Source organism: Seriola dumerili, unplaced genomic scaffold (assembly GCF_002260705.1).
Source record: "Seriola dumerili isolate Sdu_G_001 unplaced genomic scaffold, Sdu_1.0 BDQW01000590.1, whole genome shotgun sequence".
NCBI lineage: Eukaryota > Metazoa > Chordata > Actinopteri > Carangiformes > Carangidae > Seriola > Seriola dumerili.
In genome coordinates this window covers 129,803-150,946 of record NW_019174845.1, presented here as the reverse complement: position 1 = coordinate 150,946, position 21,144 = coordinate 129,803, and the positions used below count along the sequence as shown (strand labels likewise).

Sequence of the window (21,144 nt, the reverse complement as noted above, 5' to 3'; positions counted from 1 at the left end):
AGAAAACATGCACATGACATGACTTTCACTTCTACTTTGATATAAAATACAGATGTTGTGTGCAAGTGTTTACAGCAAATGTTTTCACATAGTGTGGAGCTGTTGTAATATACCCTATAGACCTTGGTCTTGTGTCTGCTACAGCATGCAGCAGCCAGCTGTTGCACAACTGAGGCAGACAAATCATTCATTCATATATACACGCATGCATCATTCTCACCTTTGATTAATATGCGTTTTACTGTGCAGTGAACATCTGGTTTAGGTTCAGATAGTGGCTGAGATAGTGGGATACAGTCATCATAGGAGAAGGAAAGTCCAGACATTTGACCCACTGCCGCCCCGATTTTTCATTGAAACAAGTTGGCCAAATGGTATCAGTTCATCTCACCTGCCTGAATGTTGAGCAGAAACTGTCATATGTTAAGGAAAAATGGCTTCATGAGGTTTATAGCCTCACAAATGTAGCCACAGTTTAACAGTGGTGTAACTGCATCATTCATTTCCAATGTGCATGGATTGTGATACAGAAAAGACAATTCTACCTGTGAGGTGTCAGCATCGTTCACCACATGTCCACACGGTGTCGCCCTTTATGTCTAACTCCTGGCTTTTTACAGGCAATTATTCATGAGCAATGTGTTGATATATTTTGACAGATTTATTTTTACACCGAAAAAACAAGTACAGAGTCATTTTTTAAATGTAATATACAGCCACCCAGACAATTTCTAAGTTGTATAATTAATTTCAGTCGCCAGTAAAGCCAAGTCAAGCAGTATATCATAATGAGTCACGTAAACATTTCACACCTTTCATCTCCTCCCAAACATAAAACTAATTGGAAAAAGGCTGATGCAGACGAAGTATGTGATAAGTAGAAATTAGTCATGAAGAAAACAGTAGGGAAAGGAAGGAAACAGATAACGGTTATACAAGTATACCACTGGTCTAAAGACATACCAGTTACACTCTCCTCCTCATCAGCTTTAGTGTCTGTTCATCCTTAGGAATTTTCCAGTGTGTGTGTGTGTGTGTGTGTGTGTGTGTGTGTGTGTGTGTGTGTGTGTGTGTGTGTGTGTGTGTGTGTGTGTGTGTGTGTGTGTGTGTGTGTGCTCAGAGGGCAGGATCACCTTTGGGAAATCCTTTCAGGGAATCATTGAGTTGTCCAAGCTTGTGAAAAGAAACTATACTGGCTTTTTCTCAACCTTTGACTGGTCGCTGGCCCTGCAGACACACTGCTGTTTGAGTGTGTGTGTGGAGAGGGGGGGATTCGGGGGTCGAGAGGTTAGAATCAGAGTTTAGACATGGGTAATGCAGTCTCATCTTAGGCAAAGAGAGAAAGACAGCGATGGCGAAAACATATTATGGGGTAGAGATGTTTTAAAAAAAGAAGTACAACAGAGAAAGAGAACATTGGTTTGGAGAAAAACAAACTGTTTATAATCTGTAGTTCCACTTCTGAATTTCTTTGCCACTTGTAGATATTTTGAAGACATTTTAACAAACAAACTCTGACTCACTGTCTCCATCAGTCTATTGCTCAGTCACACAACTGATTTTGCTAATCACAGTTAAGATCAGCGGGGGATCCATGAGTAGAGAAAGATGCTATCAGCAGTACAGAGCAGTATTCTCCCCCCTCCTGTGTTTGAAATGCGAGTTCAGTGGCTCACAGCACAATATATAGGTTACACTGTCTGGTTTAATGTATGACTTAGGAGGAGGTATTATTCATCGGGCCTGTATTTTGTCCACTCAGCCAGAATTCCCTCGGGGAGTCTTGTCATAGCTCACTGTTGCAGCATGAAAACCACACACCAGACACATGTCAGCCTTACGGATTTTAAATGTCCACTGTGCACAAATCTGCCTCAGTGCAACCACCTTCAACAGAAACCCTAACTTGTCATATACACTTCAAAAGCACCCTAATGAAAATCTAAACAAGCCACGGAGAATTTTTAATGTGAAAAGCCAATGAAAACAGCGCCGTTGCCCAGGAAACTTGGTCCAGTTTCCACAGATGTAAACAGCCTGAGGGACAGAATGAGCGTTATTTGCTGCAGTGAAAAAATCTCAGCATTCATGACTCATTTACAGAAAGCGGATCTCTCCTCAGCTGATAAGAAACTGACTGAGGCTGTAACCAGCTGGAAGTCTGGGACACACACACACACACACACTCACACACACACACATCCTGAGTAACCACAGCCAGCTGTGTGTGGGGCTGATTGTGATGACGCTTTATTAGCAGTTAGGAGAACAGGGGATGTAGACACCATAAACACACACATAAGCACGCCATCAAGCACATACACTTAGATATGTACACACACCCTGATTATAATCCCTCAGACTGGTGGAGGAAGCAGCCACAGGTTAATATGGAGCTCTTTTGTTTTCACATTTTTTTCCTGGGATAGTGCTGGTAAATATGTTTGCACAATAGTTACCGTCTTTCCCACATTTATGTATTTGGAGCTCTTGGCCCACGCCTGTGTCGGCCTGTTTCTCTGTGGCCCTCCAACCACAGCTGCTATACACATTTCCTCCCCCAACTTGTGTGTGACCATGTGTGTCTGGATGACCTCCAGCGGTAAACAGTGGCTCCCCTGCCTGTCACCAGATCTTGGTCCCCCACTGAGCTCTCAGTCCACTTGCCAATCAGTCTCCCTTAGCTTTACTGCACACCTGGATGTGGTGAGGGTGTTGAGAGAGACCATTTCATTTATGTTTTGTGTGTGTGTTTGTGTGTGTGTGTGAGTGTGCGTGTGTGTGTGTGTGTATACGCATATTGGTTTTGGGGAGGACGGTTGATGGATAAGTCTACTCTAGTATTTCTGCCTTACAAACCACAGCTTGAAGCTGTGTGTGTGTGTGTGTGTGTGTGTGTGTGTGTGTGTGTGTGTGTGTGTGTGTGTGTGTGTGTGTGTTTTGGAGAGAGGTGCTCTGAGTTGTAAGTGCTTTTGCAGAATCCTGCTCCCATTTGTTATTCACATGATATCTGTGGCTCAGTTGCAAAGCATATGGTTTTGCTTGCGTCTGTGTTTTGATGCGATGTAAAAACAGTGATTACAGATAATATTTCTGTCCTTTTGTGATACTGAAAACATCAGTTTTGTAATCTCAGTCTATGTCATGTTTTCGTGGCGTGTGAAGCCACATGCCATAGATTTCCTTATCACCACAGTTCTGTCTTCATTAAAGCATACTTCAGGATGCTCCTCCGTCAAACGCAAGTTCTTCAAATGACTGGTAACACTTTCTGACAAGGCACTCTTTATAAAGCTAATGGTTTTATTAAAGGTTAATAAATACTTTACAAATGCTTTCATCATCTGTTACAAGGATTAATAAAAACAACTTTTGTATTGCCAGGTTGTGAAAAATGCCATTGACTTATTGGTCTATTTGACCACCTGCACAAAAATCTATTTATAAACAACATATCAACATTTACAGCTGCAGTCTTGATAATTAAAGTCCTTAATTAATGATGTATTCTTATTTATGGGTTATTAGAAAGTGAGAAACCCATGAACAACATTTAACAACCTGGCAACCCAAAATTTGTTAGTAAAGCATTTGTGGTAATTTGATTAATTATTTAAATGATGTATGAAAACCATTAGATACGACTTATAAAAAGTTTTATAAAGCGTGCCTTATTAGAAAATGGTACCTAATTATTTTAAGAGTTGAACATCAGTAATCGCATGTGCATATGCAGTGCTGTGTGACTGCTGCCTGTTTCTAACCTCCTCTCCTCTCTTCCCCCAGGAGAGCCCTATTGCTCTGTACCGTTTTATATTGTACTTGTTACCTGGGACTTACACAAGTACACTCTGAAGGTAAGACATGGCTTCCACTCGTCTCCACTCAGTCACTTCTCTTTCTTTCTCACCTCTTTTCCTCTGAAAAACTGAGAAGTTTACCAGTGGAAAAAACTGTAAAAATGATTGGAGCACTGGGGGGGGCTGGAGTTATTCTTTGCCTGTTTGGTCATTGCCCAAGCACGTAAACACATTGCTATGAGAATTGGGCCAACTGTTGTCATGACAACATGTGTTGAGTAAGCTAAGTTGAGTGAGCAAGGGAACGATCCGATCATTCAAAGTTGGCCTTTACAGAGAGTTCTGTCTCACTCCCGTGATTTACAATGTTTAGTAGATGGGATGTAGAGGTCACTGTTCCAGACTTAAGATAAACCACTTAAAATACACAATAACTACTGCTGAGCTTCTTTCTAATTATTTATCTCATCTCTAATTTTATTTTACCAACTTAAAGGTGACTACAATCAATATTTTTATAATTGTAACAATGGTCACTGTTTAAATGTGTGGCCCTCAACTTCACTGTTTTGGTTCACTCTCACCGCTCTCGTAGCTTTGTTTTCTGCTGCAGCAGGCAGCTGTTTACAGTGAAAACGCCTTTATAAACCCGCTGAACACTTCCTGCATGCAGACAGATACAGTTAGTGACTAGCTGGTGAACATAGTGGAACATTTAGCAGATAATGAGCCAGGTTATTCCCTCAGGACTTGGTGGAGACCAAAACAGAGCCAAAAGATAGTTAATACTGAACTTAACAATTATCAGGTGGACAAAAACACAACTCCAAATGAACGATAATGCTGCTCCGTAACTGCTGGCAGGATTGTGTAGTTGAAAAGTTGATTATATGTTAATGTTGTGGTTACAACTTTTTTCCACTTCTCACAAGTGGCCAAAACATCTGTTACTGCTGGTTTAATTAAGAAGGTGCAGGGAAGGTTTGGTAATTATGCAAATATAAAAGTGTGTTGCAGTGTCAGCAGGCAGCTTGTCAGCCTCTGTGACCACTGTTGCTAGATATTACTTTTTACTTGGGTCAATTCTTCTTTTTTCTTTTTTGGGCAGCTGGTGAACATTTGAACTACTTTTTTTTCTAACATTTGGCGGTTTCCCCTGATGAAAAGTTATAGTTACACTCCAGTGAATTGGCCCCTTCTCTTCTCTAGTCATTATGATTGAGACTGACAGGACACAGAGTTGAATAGACCCGACACACAGTGACTGAAAGCTGATGGCAGACAAAAACCAAATGTCATTTCAGTTAATTACTTCAATGCTGAAACCTTTTTTTTTTTTTTTTTACACTTCAAATGATTGTTCGGTTACAAAGTCAAAGCTCCGTGTTCAGCCATGTTAAAGCTACTTCTGTTATTTTAAGGGGTGACTTATTGCATTTATCCCCCATCCCACTTCAGACTTTAAAAAGTATGTAAATATACAAAAGAAAATTCCTTTCCTAAATGGAAATTAAAAAAAAAAAAAATTGGGTTACTTCTATGACAACTGAGCTGGTTTCAGGCTCTGATTGAGTTACTAGGCATCAGTCAAAACTAGTAGTGATGTCTATGACCGATATCATTGTTGCAAAGAGGCTGAACTCACAGCTGCGCTCTCTCTAAAGAGGAGAGCCGTGTGAATGAGGAAATGCGTCTTCAAACCCACTGCAGCTGTGGACTCAAATGGCCCCGTTATGTCCAGTGTCTCTGCAGTGATAAACTCTGCAGGCAACTCTGATGAGATGAACGATGAGGGGCTGCTTGAGCAGGAATGTCCATCGTCAGTGGTGCAAACACTGATGATGAACATCACTTGTGCTCTTTTTCTCAGTAGCTTTACAGTAGCTCTGCTCTTCAAACTACCACCACTATCACAGAGCCATCAGGCAAGGCCAGTGCATTTTATGGAGGAAAAAGCAGTGTATTGCAGAGGATCACTCTCAGGGGCCATTGGCAGATTGTGAGTTAATTTTATTTCAGAGAAATAAATGTTTTTTATATTTTTTAACAGTTAAAAAATAAACTTTTCTTTGCTTTCTAATAAAGAAACTACAGAGTGGTGACAATGTTTCAGAACATCTGACCTTCAATCCCTTACCGATATATCTGCTATGAGCTTATATTAGCCAATTTATCAGGTTGGGCTATAATGAAGTTGCATGCAACATAACACAACGTCCATTGTTTTATTCTGGCTAGCGACCTTTTCTGCATGTCATACTTCTCTTTCACCTTATTTCCTGTCTCTCTAAATACTGTCAGAAATGTAAAGTTGCACACCACATTACCAGTGTCCCTGGCAGGGGATGAATGATGCATGTCATACCCCTCTACATCCCTCCTTACATTTTCTGTGTGTATATCTTCCCAAATAACCGCAAAATGCCTCTGATTCATGTTAGAAAGCCTTGATTTTCTGTTTTATAAATTTGCAAGAAAGTTATTCATTTTCACAAGTGCTGACTCCAAAACTAATGTTGTGGGAATACATATAATGTATTACTGTGAGGATGATTTTTCCATTAAGAAATATCATAAATGGCTCAATGTAGACTAGTTTTGGCAAGACAAAGAGAGATCATTTGAGAGTGTTCAAATGTGAATCAGTGACTTCATCCTCTACAAGGGATAACATTTCAGAGCGAAGAGCCTGGGATATTCTCTCTGTCCTACTTGAGTGACTTGGCACAGAACAAGGCTATGAACATCCAGCCTTGTGTTAAACACAAGTCTGCGTGTGTGTTCACATCCACACAGTGTGCTGTATATCTAAAACCATGTGGTTAATGTATGCCCCAGTAATAGTGCAAGTGGTATTTAAATAAAGCAGTTGGGAGACAGAGGCCTATATGTACAGAACAGATACATGTCATGCACCCCCTGCCTCACTGCCAAGTCCTGTTGTCCTTTACTGCAGAGGAGACCACACAGAGAGGAGAATTCACTATGTGGATGGGTATACACTAAACCCCACGTAGCTCTTGTTTCATCAGACTATTTTATAAAGCCCTAATGTTTTGAAGCAAGGGAAAGTCTTACAGCCCTATAGGCCATGGAAAGACCCCAAAGAAATGGCTATGTAAGAAGCATGCCCACATTTGGATCAATTTTCACAGTGCAAAAAAAAAAAGATTGTTTAAGATGTGTGTGGTATGAGCATAATCTTGTATAAAATCAGATTCAACATTTGTTAAAATGTGTTATGTATTAGCAGCAGTCAGGAATTCCAGTCTGGACGGATCCATTCTGTTTGACATGATCCATGTGAGACCTCTTTCTGCAAAACGCATCTGAGTTCTGAGCTGCTTCCTCCCTCCGCTCTAATTCCTTGATAAGTAGCACAGCTACTAGGGATCAGATTCCCACTAAAAACATTTCTTGAAACAACTTTCCATGCAATTATATATTTCCAAAGTCTGATGCCCCAACAGCAGTGTAATGAAGCAAGCGTCCTACTATAGAAAGACAAGCATCTCATTGAAGTCCTTGCCATCTACGGCTCAAAAGCAACTGTTAGGACATCCCATCTGTCCTTCCCCTCATCTCTCCCGCTTTCTGTCATCTCATCAACATTGCTCGTCCACTTTTCTATCTTTTCTATACACACGTCCCCATTAGACAAGGCCCAGTGACCACAGGTCAGACTGAGCCCAGAGACAATAGAGATCACAGGTCATATGGAGAGGCGTTGGGACCACTGAGACTGAAATGCTGAACAGAGAGTCAGGGTTGGCTGAAAGGCTGGAAACTACATTCTGCCTCCAGACAGGGAGATGCTGTACTGACCTGTGGTTACTGTGGTCATGTTCTGAATGTTCAAACTGACTCTATTGATGAGAAGGACAGAGAGGAGAAAGGAAAAGGGACGTTGTCTGATGATGCCGATGTCCTTCGGTTCATTAATCCCCTATAGCTTTAACACAAAGACGCCATGCCTTGATATCAGTGAAGCAAATATTTCCATCACATATACTTTAACATACTTTAACAAGCACTCAGATGTGCTAATTGGTGTGGAAGTAACACAATTTTGCCATAAAATGTACATTTAGATCCTGACCTCTGCCCCTTGTGCCTCAAAATTCACAAACACATATTTGTCAGCATTATACAGTAATGATTTCTCTTGGCCTCACAGGGGAGTGCGTTGGCCAGCTGGTTGCTAAGAGCGGATTAGGTCCTTTAGCCTGATTGTGCGTTCCTGGTACTGGCTGCTTTGGCCTCGACTGAGCCCCCTCACAATAACCTCCACAAGCCGTCATGTTTCCAACAGCACCGGGTGAACTCCAGTGACAAAATCTTGTCTTGCTTCATGTCTCACATGACCATGGCAAGTTATTGGCAATTTGAATCCCTACAAAAAATATGGTGGTGAAGGGATAAATATATTTCTGGCATTATTTTCTCTCTGCTGCTTTGGGTAATTGACTTTTAGTGAATTTATGTAACTTGATTATCAGTATTAAAAAAAGCAAAAAAGTGCATTCTTGTTGAAATAACTATTGCATCACTTTGCATGTTTGAAGTGCAGGTCAGATTTCTTATTGCAGAATGAATCATATTTCATTCTTTTGTATCCTCAGTGTCAAACAAAAATCCATCTAAACTTTATAGCTCTCATTTATCCTCCTCAGTACAGTATACCCTGACTAGAACAAAACCCAATTCACCGCTCAAAGACAGGAAGGCAAAAATTAGGTAAACATTTGGAGCTGCTGTGCTTTGGTTTGGCTTTGAAACTTTACATTATTTTTTGTTACCCTTTGGAGTTGTTAAACTGTGGCCACATAGACTTACATTTTATTGTGAGGAGGTCCTTTAAGAGTTTGCAGGCGTGTTCAGCAGTAAACTTGCTATATGGTGGTAGCCATTTGTTGTGTGCATGCTTAAAGCTGTTTTATGCTTCACTAGAGTAATACAATCAAAATTATGCCACAATTTGCTGTGCTGGAGAGAAGTAAGAGTCTGCGGACCGCCGACATATGAAAAAACTAACCACACCAGCTCTGCAGCATCACTCAGAGAGCATGAACCAACCAACCAAGGTCACTCCACACTCCCCTACCATCAGCCCAGTTTAATGTCAGTCTGGACTTATATATGGTTGTTTATTTTGGCCTAAAGCTGCAGTAGTCAGCCTACAGAAGCAGTTTGGCGGCCTCAAAACCCAGTGAGTTTATTATGCTTTGTATGTCATTTTTTGTTTTAACTGTTTTGTTCCCCATCTCTTCACCCTGCAGCATTTGAGCTCCATTTCTATGGAGCTACTGTTCTGTGTTGGCTGAAAGATGAGTCTGACATGACGTAAGGCTATGATTCTGCCATGCCTGTCGTGTGTGATAGCAAAACATAGATTGGTTTCTATTTTGTTAATGGGAAGTGATCGTAAAAACCGGCACGTAAGCCTTCCTATTCAATCCAGCCGCCACTGGCAAAGATGGATAAAATATTTTTGCTGAGCCCCAATTGTTTCAGGAAGAGCGAATTCTCAGAATGAGTCCAGAGTGTCCTGTTAATAATTTTAAGATGTTTCACAGGTTCCTTCAGCATGATTGCTATCCTTCCTGTTGACGTGTGTGTGTAATCGTTGCTCAGGGGTCCGCGCTTTTAAGTGTTACCACATCAACAAAACTGGCATTAATTCTATCCATTTCTGGCACAAACAATAGGAAAGGTTTCAGTCCAGATGTGTCAGTGTGAAACAAATTACTCTCCTGTACCCTTGCAATTGTTTAGCTATTGATGTTTGAATTTTTTAAATACTAAACTTCCCCTTCGTGGAGGGGCTGTGGCTCAGGTGGTAGAGTACGTTGTTTTGCTGATCTCTGACTTTGTGGTTCAAACCCTGGCTCCCCTGAACCAAGGCTACATCAGGAAGGGCATCCGGGATATAAAAAACCTAAGCCAAATCAAACATGCAGATGGTGATCCACTGTGGCTTTAAAGTCTTTAAACTTAAAATAAATTTTTCCAGGTTCTAAAGAGAGTACATAATAATAGGCTTTCATTTTAACTATTGTCTAACTGCACTGATGTGCAACCTTCAAAAACAATTCTGTCATAATTGCTTGCACCTCTAACACCGCTCTTCCTTCTATTCAGATGTGGACATCCTCCAAAAGTTGGGGCTTAAGGGAGAGAAGCCGTCACGCTCGGTGCCAGCAGGGGTCATTCCATTCAGATCAGGGATCATCCTCAACCAGCGGGCGCACATTGAGGCTCCATCGCGCTCAGTCTTCCCAGCGGCCTTCTGGCCCAACCTGGCACTGGTCCTGAGTGTGCGCTCACACCGTGTCAACAGTGCTTTCCTCTTCACCCTGCTCTCAGACCGCAAGAAGCTACTTCTTGGTCTGCAGCTTGTACCGGGCAATCTGGTCCTTCACACAGGACCAAACACCTCAGTGGCACTGCCCTATGAGCCCCATGATGGTCAGTGGCACCAGCTGGCGGTTGGAATTAATGGACAGAGAGTGACTCTATATGCCTCCTGCGGAGAGCAGAGTGTTCATGCAGACTTTGGGTGGGACAGTGAGGAGGGACTGGCTCCAGAGCTTCAGGGCTCCTTCCTGCTGGGGCGGACAAGCCAGCAGCAAGCCTCAGCACACTTTGAAGGAGCCATCTGCCAATTTGACCTGGTCCCTTCTGCACAGGCAGCTCACAACTACTGCAGGTACATTAAGAAACAGTGCAGGGAAGCAGACACATACAGGCCTAACCTTCCTCCCTTGCTGCCAATCCTACCACGAGAAACAAACATCACAGCTACCGCTGCTACCCCTAATCGTGGTGGCCCAGAAACAGCCAGGAAGCCCAAGGGGCTGAGCCTTGCCAAGAGTGTTGCCGCTGCTGCTTCAGCTGTCAGATATGTGGCCCAAACAATGAAGCCCAAGCCTGGGGCCATTCCTACACCGCTGCTGGGAACTGTGATGCCAGTCACAGTCCAGCTTGGTTTGGCCTCCCCGCCCCTGAAGGCCAGGACCGAAACTGTCACAGCACCACTCAGGACAAGAGCACCCCCGACAAAACCACCAACCCCAAGACCCTCCACTTCTAAAGCTTCAAATCAGAAACCCTCCAAACCCACTCCCCCAAAGCCCACTCCTCACAACAGCGCCAAAAAGACAACTGCAAGAACAGACAACAAGAAAAAACCTACTATTCCAGCCACTACCAGCACCAAACCCTCCAAGACAAAACCTGACTATGCCTTATCAGACCAAGATGCAGTCCCAAAGAAACCACAACCCACCACAGCCAAGAAAACATCTCCCAATCCTAAAGTTACAACGTCCAAAGCCACTCCATCCAAACCCAAAGTAATTTCTGTCAAAGTTGTGCCTTCCAAACCAACAGCATCCAAAGTCAGCCCCTCGTCAACAATCTCCAAAACTACAACTGCTAAAACCTCCAAGCCAGTCTCCAGACAGGTCACCAAGCCAACGAAGCCAGTCAAAACAACCAAGGCTCCAGTCACCCCGCCACCTACCAGACCTTCATACAACACAGTAACACCACCTGCCACTGATGGCTTCCAGAGCTGGGAGGTGCCACCTACTCAGTTCTCCCTGCTGGCTGGACCTATAGGACAGAAAGGAGAGGCGGGCCCATCGGTAAGCACCTCTGGTCTGTTGGGTTGGTTATGTTAGAGTGTTTTTGTGAGTGTGCCACGAAAACAGGCAAACTGAGTGAAATTACAACATAAGCATAAATGTGCTTGAACAGTGTTTTTTGAAGGCTCCCTAACACTACATGCATTAAGGATATAAAGTGCCTGGTGGACCTGTGGGGAAGCATAGCAATATAAAAGAGACCAAGTCTATGGAGGACTTAAGATCAAAGTAGCAATATGAAAGAGCATTATAAATCTAAAAAGGTGCCAGTGTAAAACGGCTAAATGAACATTATATGGTCTCCTTTTTGCTCTGGTCAGTTGCCTGGCTGTAACATTTTGTACTAGCTGAAGGCGAGACAGAGATAGTAAGCGAGTACACACATATAGAGACTTCATGTGAGCCCCAAATCACCTTGATTTTGCAGCAATAAATTCTACAAACTTGAGATGAGCAAAAAAACATGAAGGCTATGTCTCAGCTGTTTGTGTGGGCAGTTGTGGGTGGTGAGCTTGATGGTTTACATTAGCAAAGAGGTGAAAGTGAGCGAAGTACTTCCATTAAAGTCATCCTAGTCTGTTCTGGTCTTTGTCACCATTGAAAGACCAGGTTTGACTCTAGTGCTCTGGGGCTAGAAATACAAGACCACAGAGATATGTAGGTTACTGTGGCACTATTTCCTTTCCCACACAGGTTAGAAATCTTGCTTTTCTCCCTCCTTTCCTTCTTCCTGTGTACACCAGAACCCTCCAGGCTGGGTGTGACGTGTCAGGTCTGACGCCTTGCCGTCTCTGCACCAGATTCCTCTGAGGGCTATTGGAGGTCACATGGGCCTCTTTCAAAGCTGGGTCAAGGGTCAAAGCAGTCAGTAAACACCATCATTCAGCTTCGTAGTGCAGGCGCAAAGGTAGGCTTGGCCTAAAGTATATCACGGGAAGTGGGAACACTGAAGCAGGCAGGTCCATTTTCACCTTTTCCATAGGTTTCAGTCCACACCCGACATCAGAGCGCATCTCAGTTGCATCTTTACTGACCAGTTGAGATCAAATTTAGCTTCCCTGATCATAGGAACCCGTGACTGCTCCTCACACTTGTGCTTGGCCACAGAGCAGTTAAATACTGCTGTTCAAGTCTTTTAGTTTCAACAAACTGTGCTTGGGTTTTACCGCTGTATAAGCTATACATAATTTCCTGCACTTGTTTTTCTCAATGTCTCCTCACTCTGTTTTGGCTGCATTTGTGCTTGTGTTGAAAGCTGTTTATCCATGTTCTTTATTCTTTGTAGTGGGCTCTGTGGATCACAGACTGCGGTGTGTCTAGTGTTGGCTAATTTAACTGTATTGATGTCCACACCAGACCCGATCGTCATTACAATGAACCAAAGCACCACTTCCAATCTCAATATAAAGTCCTGTAATCTGTCATAGAAAAACCGATTGTAGGAGGATGATTAAGGTCATTTACTGAAGGACTGTCTGACACATTTGCAAGTGCTATTCTGAACCCAAAAAGAATAATATATGGTAAGTTAAACCAATCTGAGAGCAATACTTTCAACACAAAACTGTGCCTAAACATTCAACCATATGAACTTCAAATGGGTCAGAACAAAAACTCCAGCATGTGGCCCAGTCATGGCTCCAGTATCCAGAATCTGTGGACATGTTCTAGGATTTCTAATACATCTGCGTTAAAATGTGTGCTTGTGTGTTTTGCCAGAGTCGTGACTTAAATGCAGTCCTAGGATAGGGTAGGATTTGTTAGACTGGATGGATCATTTATTGTGAGCATGCATGCATGAATGTGTGCATGTGGGTATTTGCGCACGCGCGTGCGTGCGTGTGTGTGTGTGTGTGTGTGTGTATGCGCGCTCTGGGAGATGAACCCAGTCACACTTCCTTTTCAACATAGTCTGGATTTCGTAATTACACGTGCATGTGTATACTCTCTCACTCCTCATGACAGAGTCTTATACACACACTCTCTCTCTCGCTCTCTTATACACACACGCACAACAAATATGAAAGTAAGAAGCCAATGAAAAGCATTACATTCACTGAGGTTTCGGCCACTAGCTCCGTCATTCATCACTCCTGCTGCCTAAAGCATTAAAGAGTCTTCTACTGAACAGTAGAAACGTGATTTTGACTCGTGTTTTCACTGTGCTGAAGCTGCACTCTGGCTGCCAGGAGAAACATCCAGCGCAGGCACAGATATGGCAGAATTCCCCATCTGAAGCACCTTTGGCTGCTCACTGCTGCTTTAAAAATAACTTTCTGTTCCACTGCACACCTGAATGCGTTTATATGTTCTAAGTTTTTATGTGATAGCTGAGAGTTTGAGTTTTAATTTAATTAATTTTTAATTGAAGCTATAGTGTCTGCAAGTTTAAATTTAATTTAAACCTGAACTGACTGTTTCAAAATGTATTGCATATCCAGGCCTTTGTATTCAGTTGAATTGTACCTGCAAGCTGCCTGAGTACAATTCTGCCACAGTTAGAGAGATTTGAAACTGTGCAATTTGATTTGACTTGACGGTAATAAAAGATCACAGGAGAGTTTGTAGAGTTGCACTGTGTAGCCCAGGAGTTTTGAGTAGTTTTTTTTTTTTTTTTTTTCATAATTCGGTCAGGTGGCACAAATCTTGCCCTAACCTCCTCAAAGGGACAGTCAGCAAGTCTAAACCTCAAAACTGCAAACAGCCTTTGCCATCAGACTGTGTTTGAAATGTGGTGATGTGAGATTGCTACTTGGCTGTTTAGAGAGCAGTCAACAAATGAATTGTCTAAAAGACAGGTGCAAATAGGGAAAAGACAGCAGGAATAAACAAACAAACAAGTGTAAGGAAGGAGAGCCAAACCAGGGGGTGGAAGTGTGAAGATGGACAGGGGTGTGTGTTGATGTTGACAGGTCTTCTGGCTACCACTGAGCACGCCACCTGTAACAATAGGGGTGGTCTCAACTATGGAGGTCGTGCTGGAAGACATGGTGGGGGGCCAATTACAATCATCAGAGCGATTATGTAGACAGACACGCAGATAGCAGCTATGAATGCAGTAACCTTTAGTGTGTGGATGAGAGTGTCGATATTGTTTTGAAGTTGTTTTTTGAAGTTGTCCTTTTGTCTCTTAAAGTTCACAGCCTTGTGAAAATTGAGATGAGGGAACTGCAGAAAGGGCACAACATTCACATGTCAGTAACTGCGCTTTATAGTAGATGCTGCTGCTTTTTTACTACATCCCCATATCCATGTTATCTCAGGCATCGAATTTAAGAGTGTTGTAAAAATACTGTAATGCATTGTGCAGTGAACAAAAAAAGTGCAATATATAAAGGATTTAACAGACATTTGCATCAGGATCCAGAGCCCTGCAGGTAGCTCTTAGGTAGCCGCAGCAGCCACAGGCGCTCTGTTTTTCCTCACCTCTCCTTTGCCTCTTTTTTGATTAAAAGAAAACGAATGAGCACAAGGCTGATAGAACCACACAGGGGCATTGAGTGGCGCAGGAAATGACCTGTTATTTCTAGGGTTTCGACGGTTTCCTGCCACACAGCCTCAGAACTTCCTGATGGATAAGGCTGAACTCTCATCACCTTGAGATGGAGTTACTTCAGAGAGAAAAGGTGTCACTTTTTACCCTGCAGCCTGTCTGTGGAAACAAAAGAGTCTTAATGAGCCGATGGTTTTGTTAGAATAAGGATATTGCTTAGGTACAGAAAAAGATCATCTGTATGATATATATCAGCATGCAACACTGACTGAATGTTCTCTCTCCAGGGACTGCCAGGACCTCCGGGGAAGCCAGGCCAGCCAGGCAAGAGGGGTCCTCGGGTAAGTCTCCTTGCTTGCCCTCAAACACCTCCAGCCACATCAAACACACTTCCATTTCTAACCTCTAGTAATAATTTTGTTTGGTTGTTTAACCCCAAGGTTTTTTTTTTATGCAACTATGCTAATAAGTGTGTCTTTATTTAGGTTTATTGTGGGTATCTCTGTGCATGCGTGTGTGGGTGTGTGTGTGTGTTTGTGTGTGTGTTTGTGTGTGTGTGTGTGTGTGTGTGTGTGTGTGTGTGTGTGTGTGTTTGTTTGTGTTTTTGCTACTGCTGCTGACGTACATGTTGACTGAAAGCTCAAACACAAACAGTCAGTAATAACCCCCTTGGCAGAGAAGTGACTCAGGAAAACAGACAGACAAGGACAGAGAGGACAGTATCTGTGTGTTCCAGCCTCCAAGGCAAAGTCCTGGACCGTTTTCTGTCGTTACAATAATAACCTGCCAAAGCCAGGCTCCCACATCACTTTAAATCCGGCCCATCACCCAGCTGACACACACACACACACACACACACTCACACTCACACTCTCACACATACTTACACACAAAGTTTTCCTATGCAGGGAGATTGACCATATTCAGCACGGGGCTGTGAGTGCTGACCTCCCACCCCTAAGCATAAACAGGAAAGCTCCTATAAAGACGGCCTTTCAAAAGGCTGCCTGTGCCACAGGATGCCTAATAAAAGCACTGTAAACAGACAGAGAACACATGGCTCCACTGGACTTTCTTCTCCTCACTGAGCTGTTGCAGCAGGCTGCGCCGACACTTCATAGGAATCCCATTCTGGGCTAATGAAAGGCCTCTTTCTCTAAGGCAGTTAAATAGATATAGTCTCATTCTTGGGTCTTCTGTCAGGAATTCTCCTTCACTTCGTCACTTCCTCGTCATGACAGTGATGTGGTTGTAGGCCCAACACTTTGGTCCAGGCTGAAATATCCCAACGGCCATAAGATGCATTGCCATAAAATTTGGTACAGTCATCCATGCTGCCCTGGAGGTGAATCCTAATGACTTTAATGATCCCCTGACTTTTTCTCAAGCACCACCATTAAGGTCCACATCTGTGGTGTGGCGTGAAATGTCTCAGCATTGCCATGTAATCTGGTGAACACATTCATGTTCCCCTGTGGATGCATTTTAATAACTTTGATCCCTTCACTTTTTTCTCCAACACCATCATCGGGAAAATTTTAATATGCTCAAACACCTGTAAAACAAATGCAGCCCATCAGCCTCAACTGACGTTAGCTCAAATTTTTAGCTTGTAGCACTGCTGCGTCTAAGTACAGCCTCAGAGGCTCTTAGTCCTTTTTATAACATATTTATTACAGACTACAGAAGCCTGTGGCTCTTTGTTTTACAATGTTAATTACTAAGCAAACTTCTCAGTCAGTTCAGACAAAAGAATCATTTAAATACATCAAATATAAATTATTGATGCTTGTATTTCTATGTCACACTGCATGCATATGTTCTATATTTGGATGAATGTGCTTATGTCTTTTTTTTTATTATTACTTGCTGTGTGTGTCTGCCTGTGTCTGAGAGACTCTTAAGCTAAAGTCTCTGTGATCCCCCACCACTATAGATGTATAAGGAGGTCTTTGTCTGGCTCTAATTAAAGCTATTTAAGCCGCAGCAGCACCTCCCATCGCGTCACTGGTGGCAGTTCCCAACATCAGTCCTACTGGATTTGCTATGATCCAAATCAAACTTACCTGGAATAAAACTTTAACTGGGCATAAAAATCTAAACACAGGGGTGAGTGCACGTGTTCAAGCCAAGTGTTATTAAAGTACAATTCTGAGTGGTGCTATTTTTGTGTAACTAAGCAGCAGCTTTTCTCAAAATACACCCCATATTTAAGTTAAACCTTTTAAGAACAATTTCTCTATTCAGGACTATCAAGCAATCACTCAATTTAATGAAGGATCCAGGTAATTTCTCTACAAATTAACAGAAAAAATCACCAGAAAATAGTTAAAACATGAAATATGCACTGCAGCATGATTCCTCCAGCTTTCCCTGGAGCCTGGACTGGTTGGGGCATAGAATAATGAGTCTGAGTTAACCTTGGTAAAGCTTCTATGTCTGTGTCAAACCTCATTCTTCAGCATTATGTATCGACCAATCACCTTGTGCCGATTTACATCCTGGTGGCTTAGACATGGCCTTTGTCAGCCCCAGCAAACCAGCTGTTGAACTGCCTGTGGCATTGTCAGTGGAAGTGGTTGGTTTGGGAAGCGCAAACAATGAAAACAAGCCTCTTCAATAATAAAGCAAGCACTTGTAAAGGCCATTGGTTTTGATTCCGCCTTAACAGGGGTCACTCGCAAACATGCCACTAGTGTTTGACTCTGACCTCACAGTCAGTGAGTTTAACACACACACATACACACACACACACACCGCTCACACAGCAAGTATACACGCCACAGCAGCTAATCCCACGGCGTGTAGCACATATGTGGCCGTGTTTATGACCTGCCTAGATAAAGAGTAAGACAGATTATGGAGCTTTCCTGTAAACAAAAGCATTTATCAAGTTTAATTGCTGCTGCCGTGTGTGTGTGTGTGTGTGTGTGTGTGTGTGTGTGTGTGTGTGTGTAAATACAGAGACACATATCTACACACTTGCAACACACAGTCACAAACATATGTTGTCCAAACTCTCCCATCTTGCCAAGATAATAGTGTGGTTTCAATTTGGGAAAAGAAATTCACTTGTTGATTACTGTTATAATTAACTCCACACCTGAATTCATGCTGCAAGTCGCTAAGGCTGCAGGCTCTCAGGTGGAATCGCATGATCTGATCATGAGCATCTTCTTCTATGTGAAAAACTAAATTCCAGCCACAGGGTTTCTGCTGAGGAGAGTCTCTCAGCTCTGCCTGTTTTTTTTTTTTTTTGCATGACCTTCCATAGCTTTGGATTACTGGAAGTCTTCATGATGACACACAGAGCACCATTGAGCCCTCCGAGCACCACCCATGAACCCTGACCTCTGATCCCACACATATGAGTGTGAGACGCCGTCGCTATGGCAACCGCTGTCAGTACAGAAGCCTCTGCTAGCCGGGGCGAGCTCCTTGGAGTCTGTTTGTAGGTGTATAATGACGACGGTGGTAGTAGGGTGTGAGAGGAAACATACGGTGGATGCATCGCTGGTACACAATCCTGTATCTATCTGAGGGCTGACTGCATGTATTCGTCTGGAACCTGCTGGATCAAAAGGGTCTTTGTCTGGCTGAAAAAAATCTCTGTCGCCCGTCTTTCCTCATGCTTCCCCTCCCCTCCAAAACCTTTCCTCTGCCACAAAGCCTCATTCCACATTTGCTTCACCTGCACGTAAAGCTAACTCAGATCCCAGATGGACGTTTGGTATAGAAACCTGGAAAAATGTGACTACAAAGAACTTTCAGATGAGTAAAGGTGTTGAGCTCTGCTTAGGCCAGTGTGTTGGGCTGTTTTGGTAACACCGGGCGACAGATCAGCTTTTTAAGGGCCTGTCTAATCCCTAGTATAAACTGTGTACATGGATCTCTCCTCTGGAACATTATTGTAATAGGCTCCAGGACAGTAAAAAGCACAAACCATGCTCTAGTGCACCATTTTTGCAATCCCCCTTTGGGCACTCAAATACATTTTTCAATACCAGATTTTAAATGTTTGGCGTAAAGCTAGCTCTAGTTTTCCGTCGTAATTTTCGAACTGGCCATGGCCATTATTAGCTATTACTGTTATTGTTGTAAATGCCTAAATAATGCTTTGGATTACTCACTTACTTCCTTTTTCATATGTTCCGGTCACTGCATGATGTATTTAACTTTAAAAACTTTGGCTCTTGAAGCAAATAAATTGAAGTGATTGGCTTTTTACCAGCACTGCTTAATTCATTCGCCCTGTCTGCTTCTGTTATTCTGAAGTTTTGCTGTAATTTATGTGGCATTGAGCAAATTCTGCTCTTTTCATTCAGTGAAGGCAAGGCATGCTATTGAGACTTTAACGAACAGTGAAATATATCCTGAATCCTGTGTGTGTGTGTGTGTGTGTGCATGCGTGCGTGCGTGTGTGTGTGTGTGCGTGCGTGCGCTGACTGGGATCTTTAATTATGGAGACGTCCAGCAGTTTCACATGCTCTCTTGATCTGATGTTGCTTAATCAGACATTGGCCCTTCGGCTCTAATTTGGCACAGCATCATACAGACTCTCTTTTATCTTTAATATGGCAACTGTATATACGTTTAAACGGTTACAAGCTGGTGTTGAAAGTCAGACTATATTTACAACGTAGCCCACTAAAAGGGCTTTTCTAAAATATTCTGTGCGTGCGTGTGTGTGTGGGGGGGGGTAACCTTGGGAGTGATGTCATGCACCCAGATTTAAGATCCACCATGTACATATACAGTGTGTCTTGGCTTTAAGTCGTGCATATGGTGTGAATGTAAAATTTCAAGCACAGATATTTATGTGCCTCAGAGAGGGCAGCATGCATGTTACAATAACATGAAACATTATGAGCTATCATCTGTTTAGATTTTGACCATTTGGTCTCAACTTAGAATGCGTATGAATTGCACAGAGCTAGCTGTATTATTGCCACAGGAACCACAGTAACGCCCTGCATCGCTGTTCAGAGGTTGGTGGTTTTGCATTTGATAGCCCTCAGCTTGTGTGCACCCCACCCTAGTCTTCTCTAATTAGACACCTGTTGTGAGAGAGAGGGACACAACATGGAGGCAAGAGCGCAGGACCAAATGTCGGTGCCAGCCCGTGCCTACCAGTGTACTGCCCAAACTGCGGTGAACCACACGGTTTAATTTTGAAGCATGTAATTCAAACATGTCTAGTTTGTTTAAGTTTATTTAAGGCACAACATCGTCGCTTAACACTGTCTGGGCACAGTAACTCTGGAGGGAACACCAGATGCATACAAACCGAAAATGAAAGGGGAAAGAGAGTGTGGGAGGAGAGGAGGCGAGGTCTGTAAAACTTGAGAATCCTTGGGATGAGAATATCTTGTGTGTAAAACATAACAACTTAAGATCAGGCTTTTAGAATATTTCAGATTTTATCAACACTTGATTTTAGCCATTAGTCTGTTATGAAATCCTGAGTGCTCTGTGAGTCACCCAGCGGAGATAACAGTAACTTTACACACGCTTAGCCATGTCCTGTTCATTCATGGGAAGCTGTGAATCAGACATGACTGTCATCAAAGCGCCCTTTGACAGGAAGAGCAGAAGGCATTTATGTTGTCATGTCTGCACCCGACCAGCATGTCTGTTTTGAACTTTGCTCAAAGGGTTTTTTTGTTGGCTGGTGTAACCCAGCCCAAACTGTCTGTCTGTAGGATAATGGAGAGCTGTCCGTCTGGATGGTCGTAGATGTTATTTTTTTGATGCTGCACCAGATCTCTGACATAATGGCTTCCTGATTTGTTTTGACTCACCTCAGTGAAACTCACTGACCCGGCTCTTAAAGCAGTTGTGGGTCTTTTTCCGCTCTCTCTGACTTGTTCGACCCTTGACCCAGTACAGGGTGGGGTGGGGGGGTTGGTTAGGGGCCCAAGGGTGCCACACCACGTGGAGGGCAGGAGTGAGGTCAGAGATCCACAGGAAAAAGTCACTCAGAGGAAGAGAGGGTAGACAGACATACAGAGAGATAGATGGGTGGCTGGTGGAGTCATAGACCCCACCGTGCCTCTGTCTGACAGCTGCTGTTTAAACCAAAGAAAAATTGGTGTAGATTCGTTCTCTGGCTTCCAAAGGTTTTGTGCTAAGCCTTCCCATGGGGGCTGCTGGACAAGGCGCGATGGTTCATATTACCACATATGCTGCTACTGTAGATCTC

The 21,144-nt window shown here is 43.0% G+C and overlaps 1 protein-coding gene across 1 annotated transcript in view; it reads left to right on the top strand.

The window, feature by feature from the left end:
• Positions 1 to 21,144, top strand: part of LOC111236173 (collagen alpha-1(XXVII) chain A-like) — an 88,433-nt gene that overhangs the window by 22,235 nt on the left and 45,054 nt on the right. The window contains exons 2-4 of the mRNA XM_022764825.1: positions 3,787 to 3,857; positions 9,942 to 11,449; positions 15,230 to 15,283. Coding sequence (XP_022620546.1) covers positions 3,787 to 3,857; positions 9,942 to 11,449; positions 15,230 to 15,283 — 1,633 coding nt within the window. The remainder of the gene's footprint in view (positions 1 to 3,786; positions 3,858 to 9,941; positions 11,450 to 15,229; positions 15,284 to 21,144) is intronic.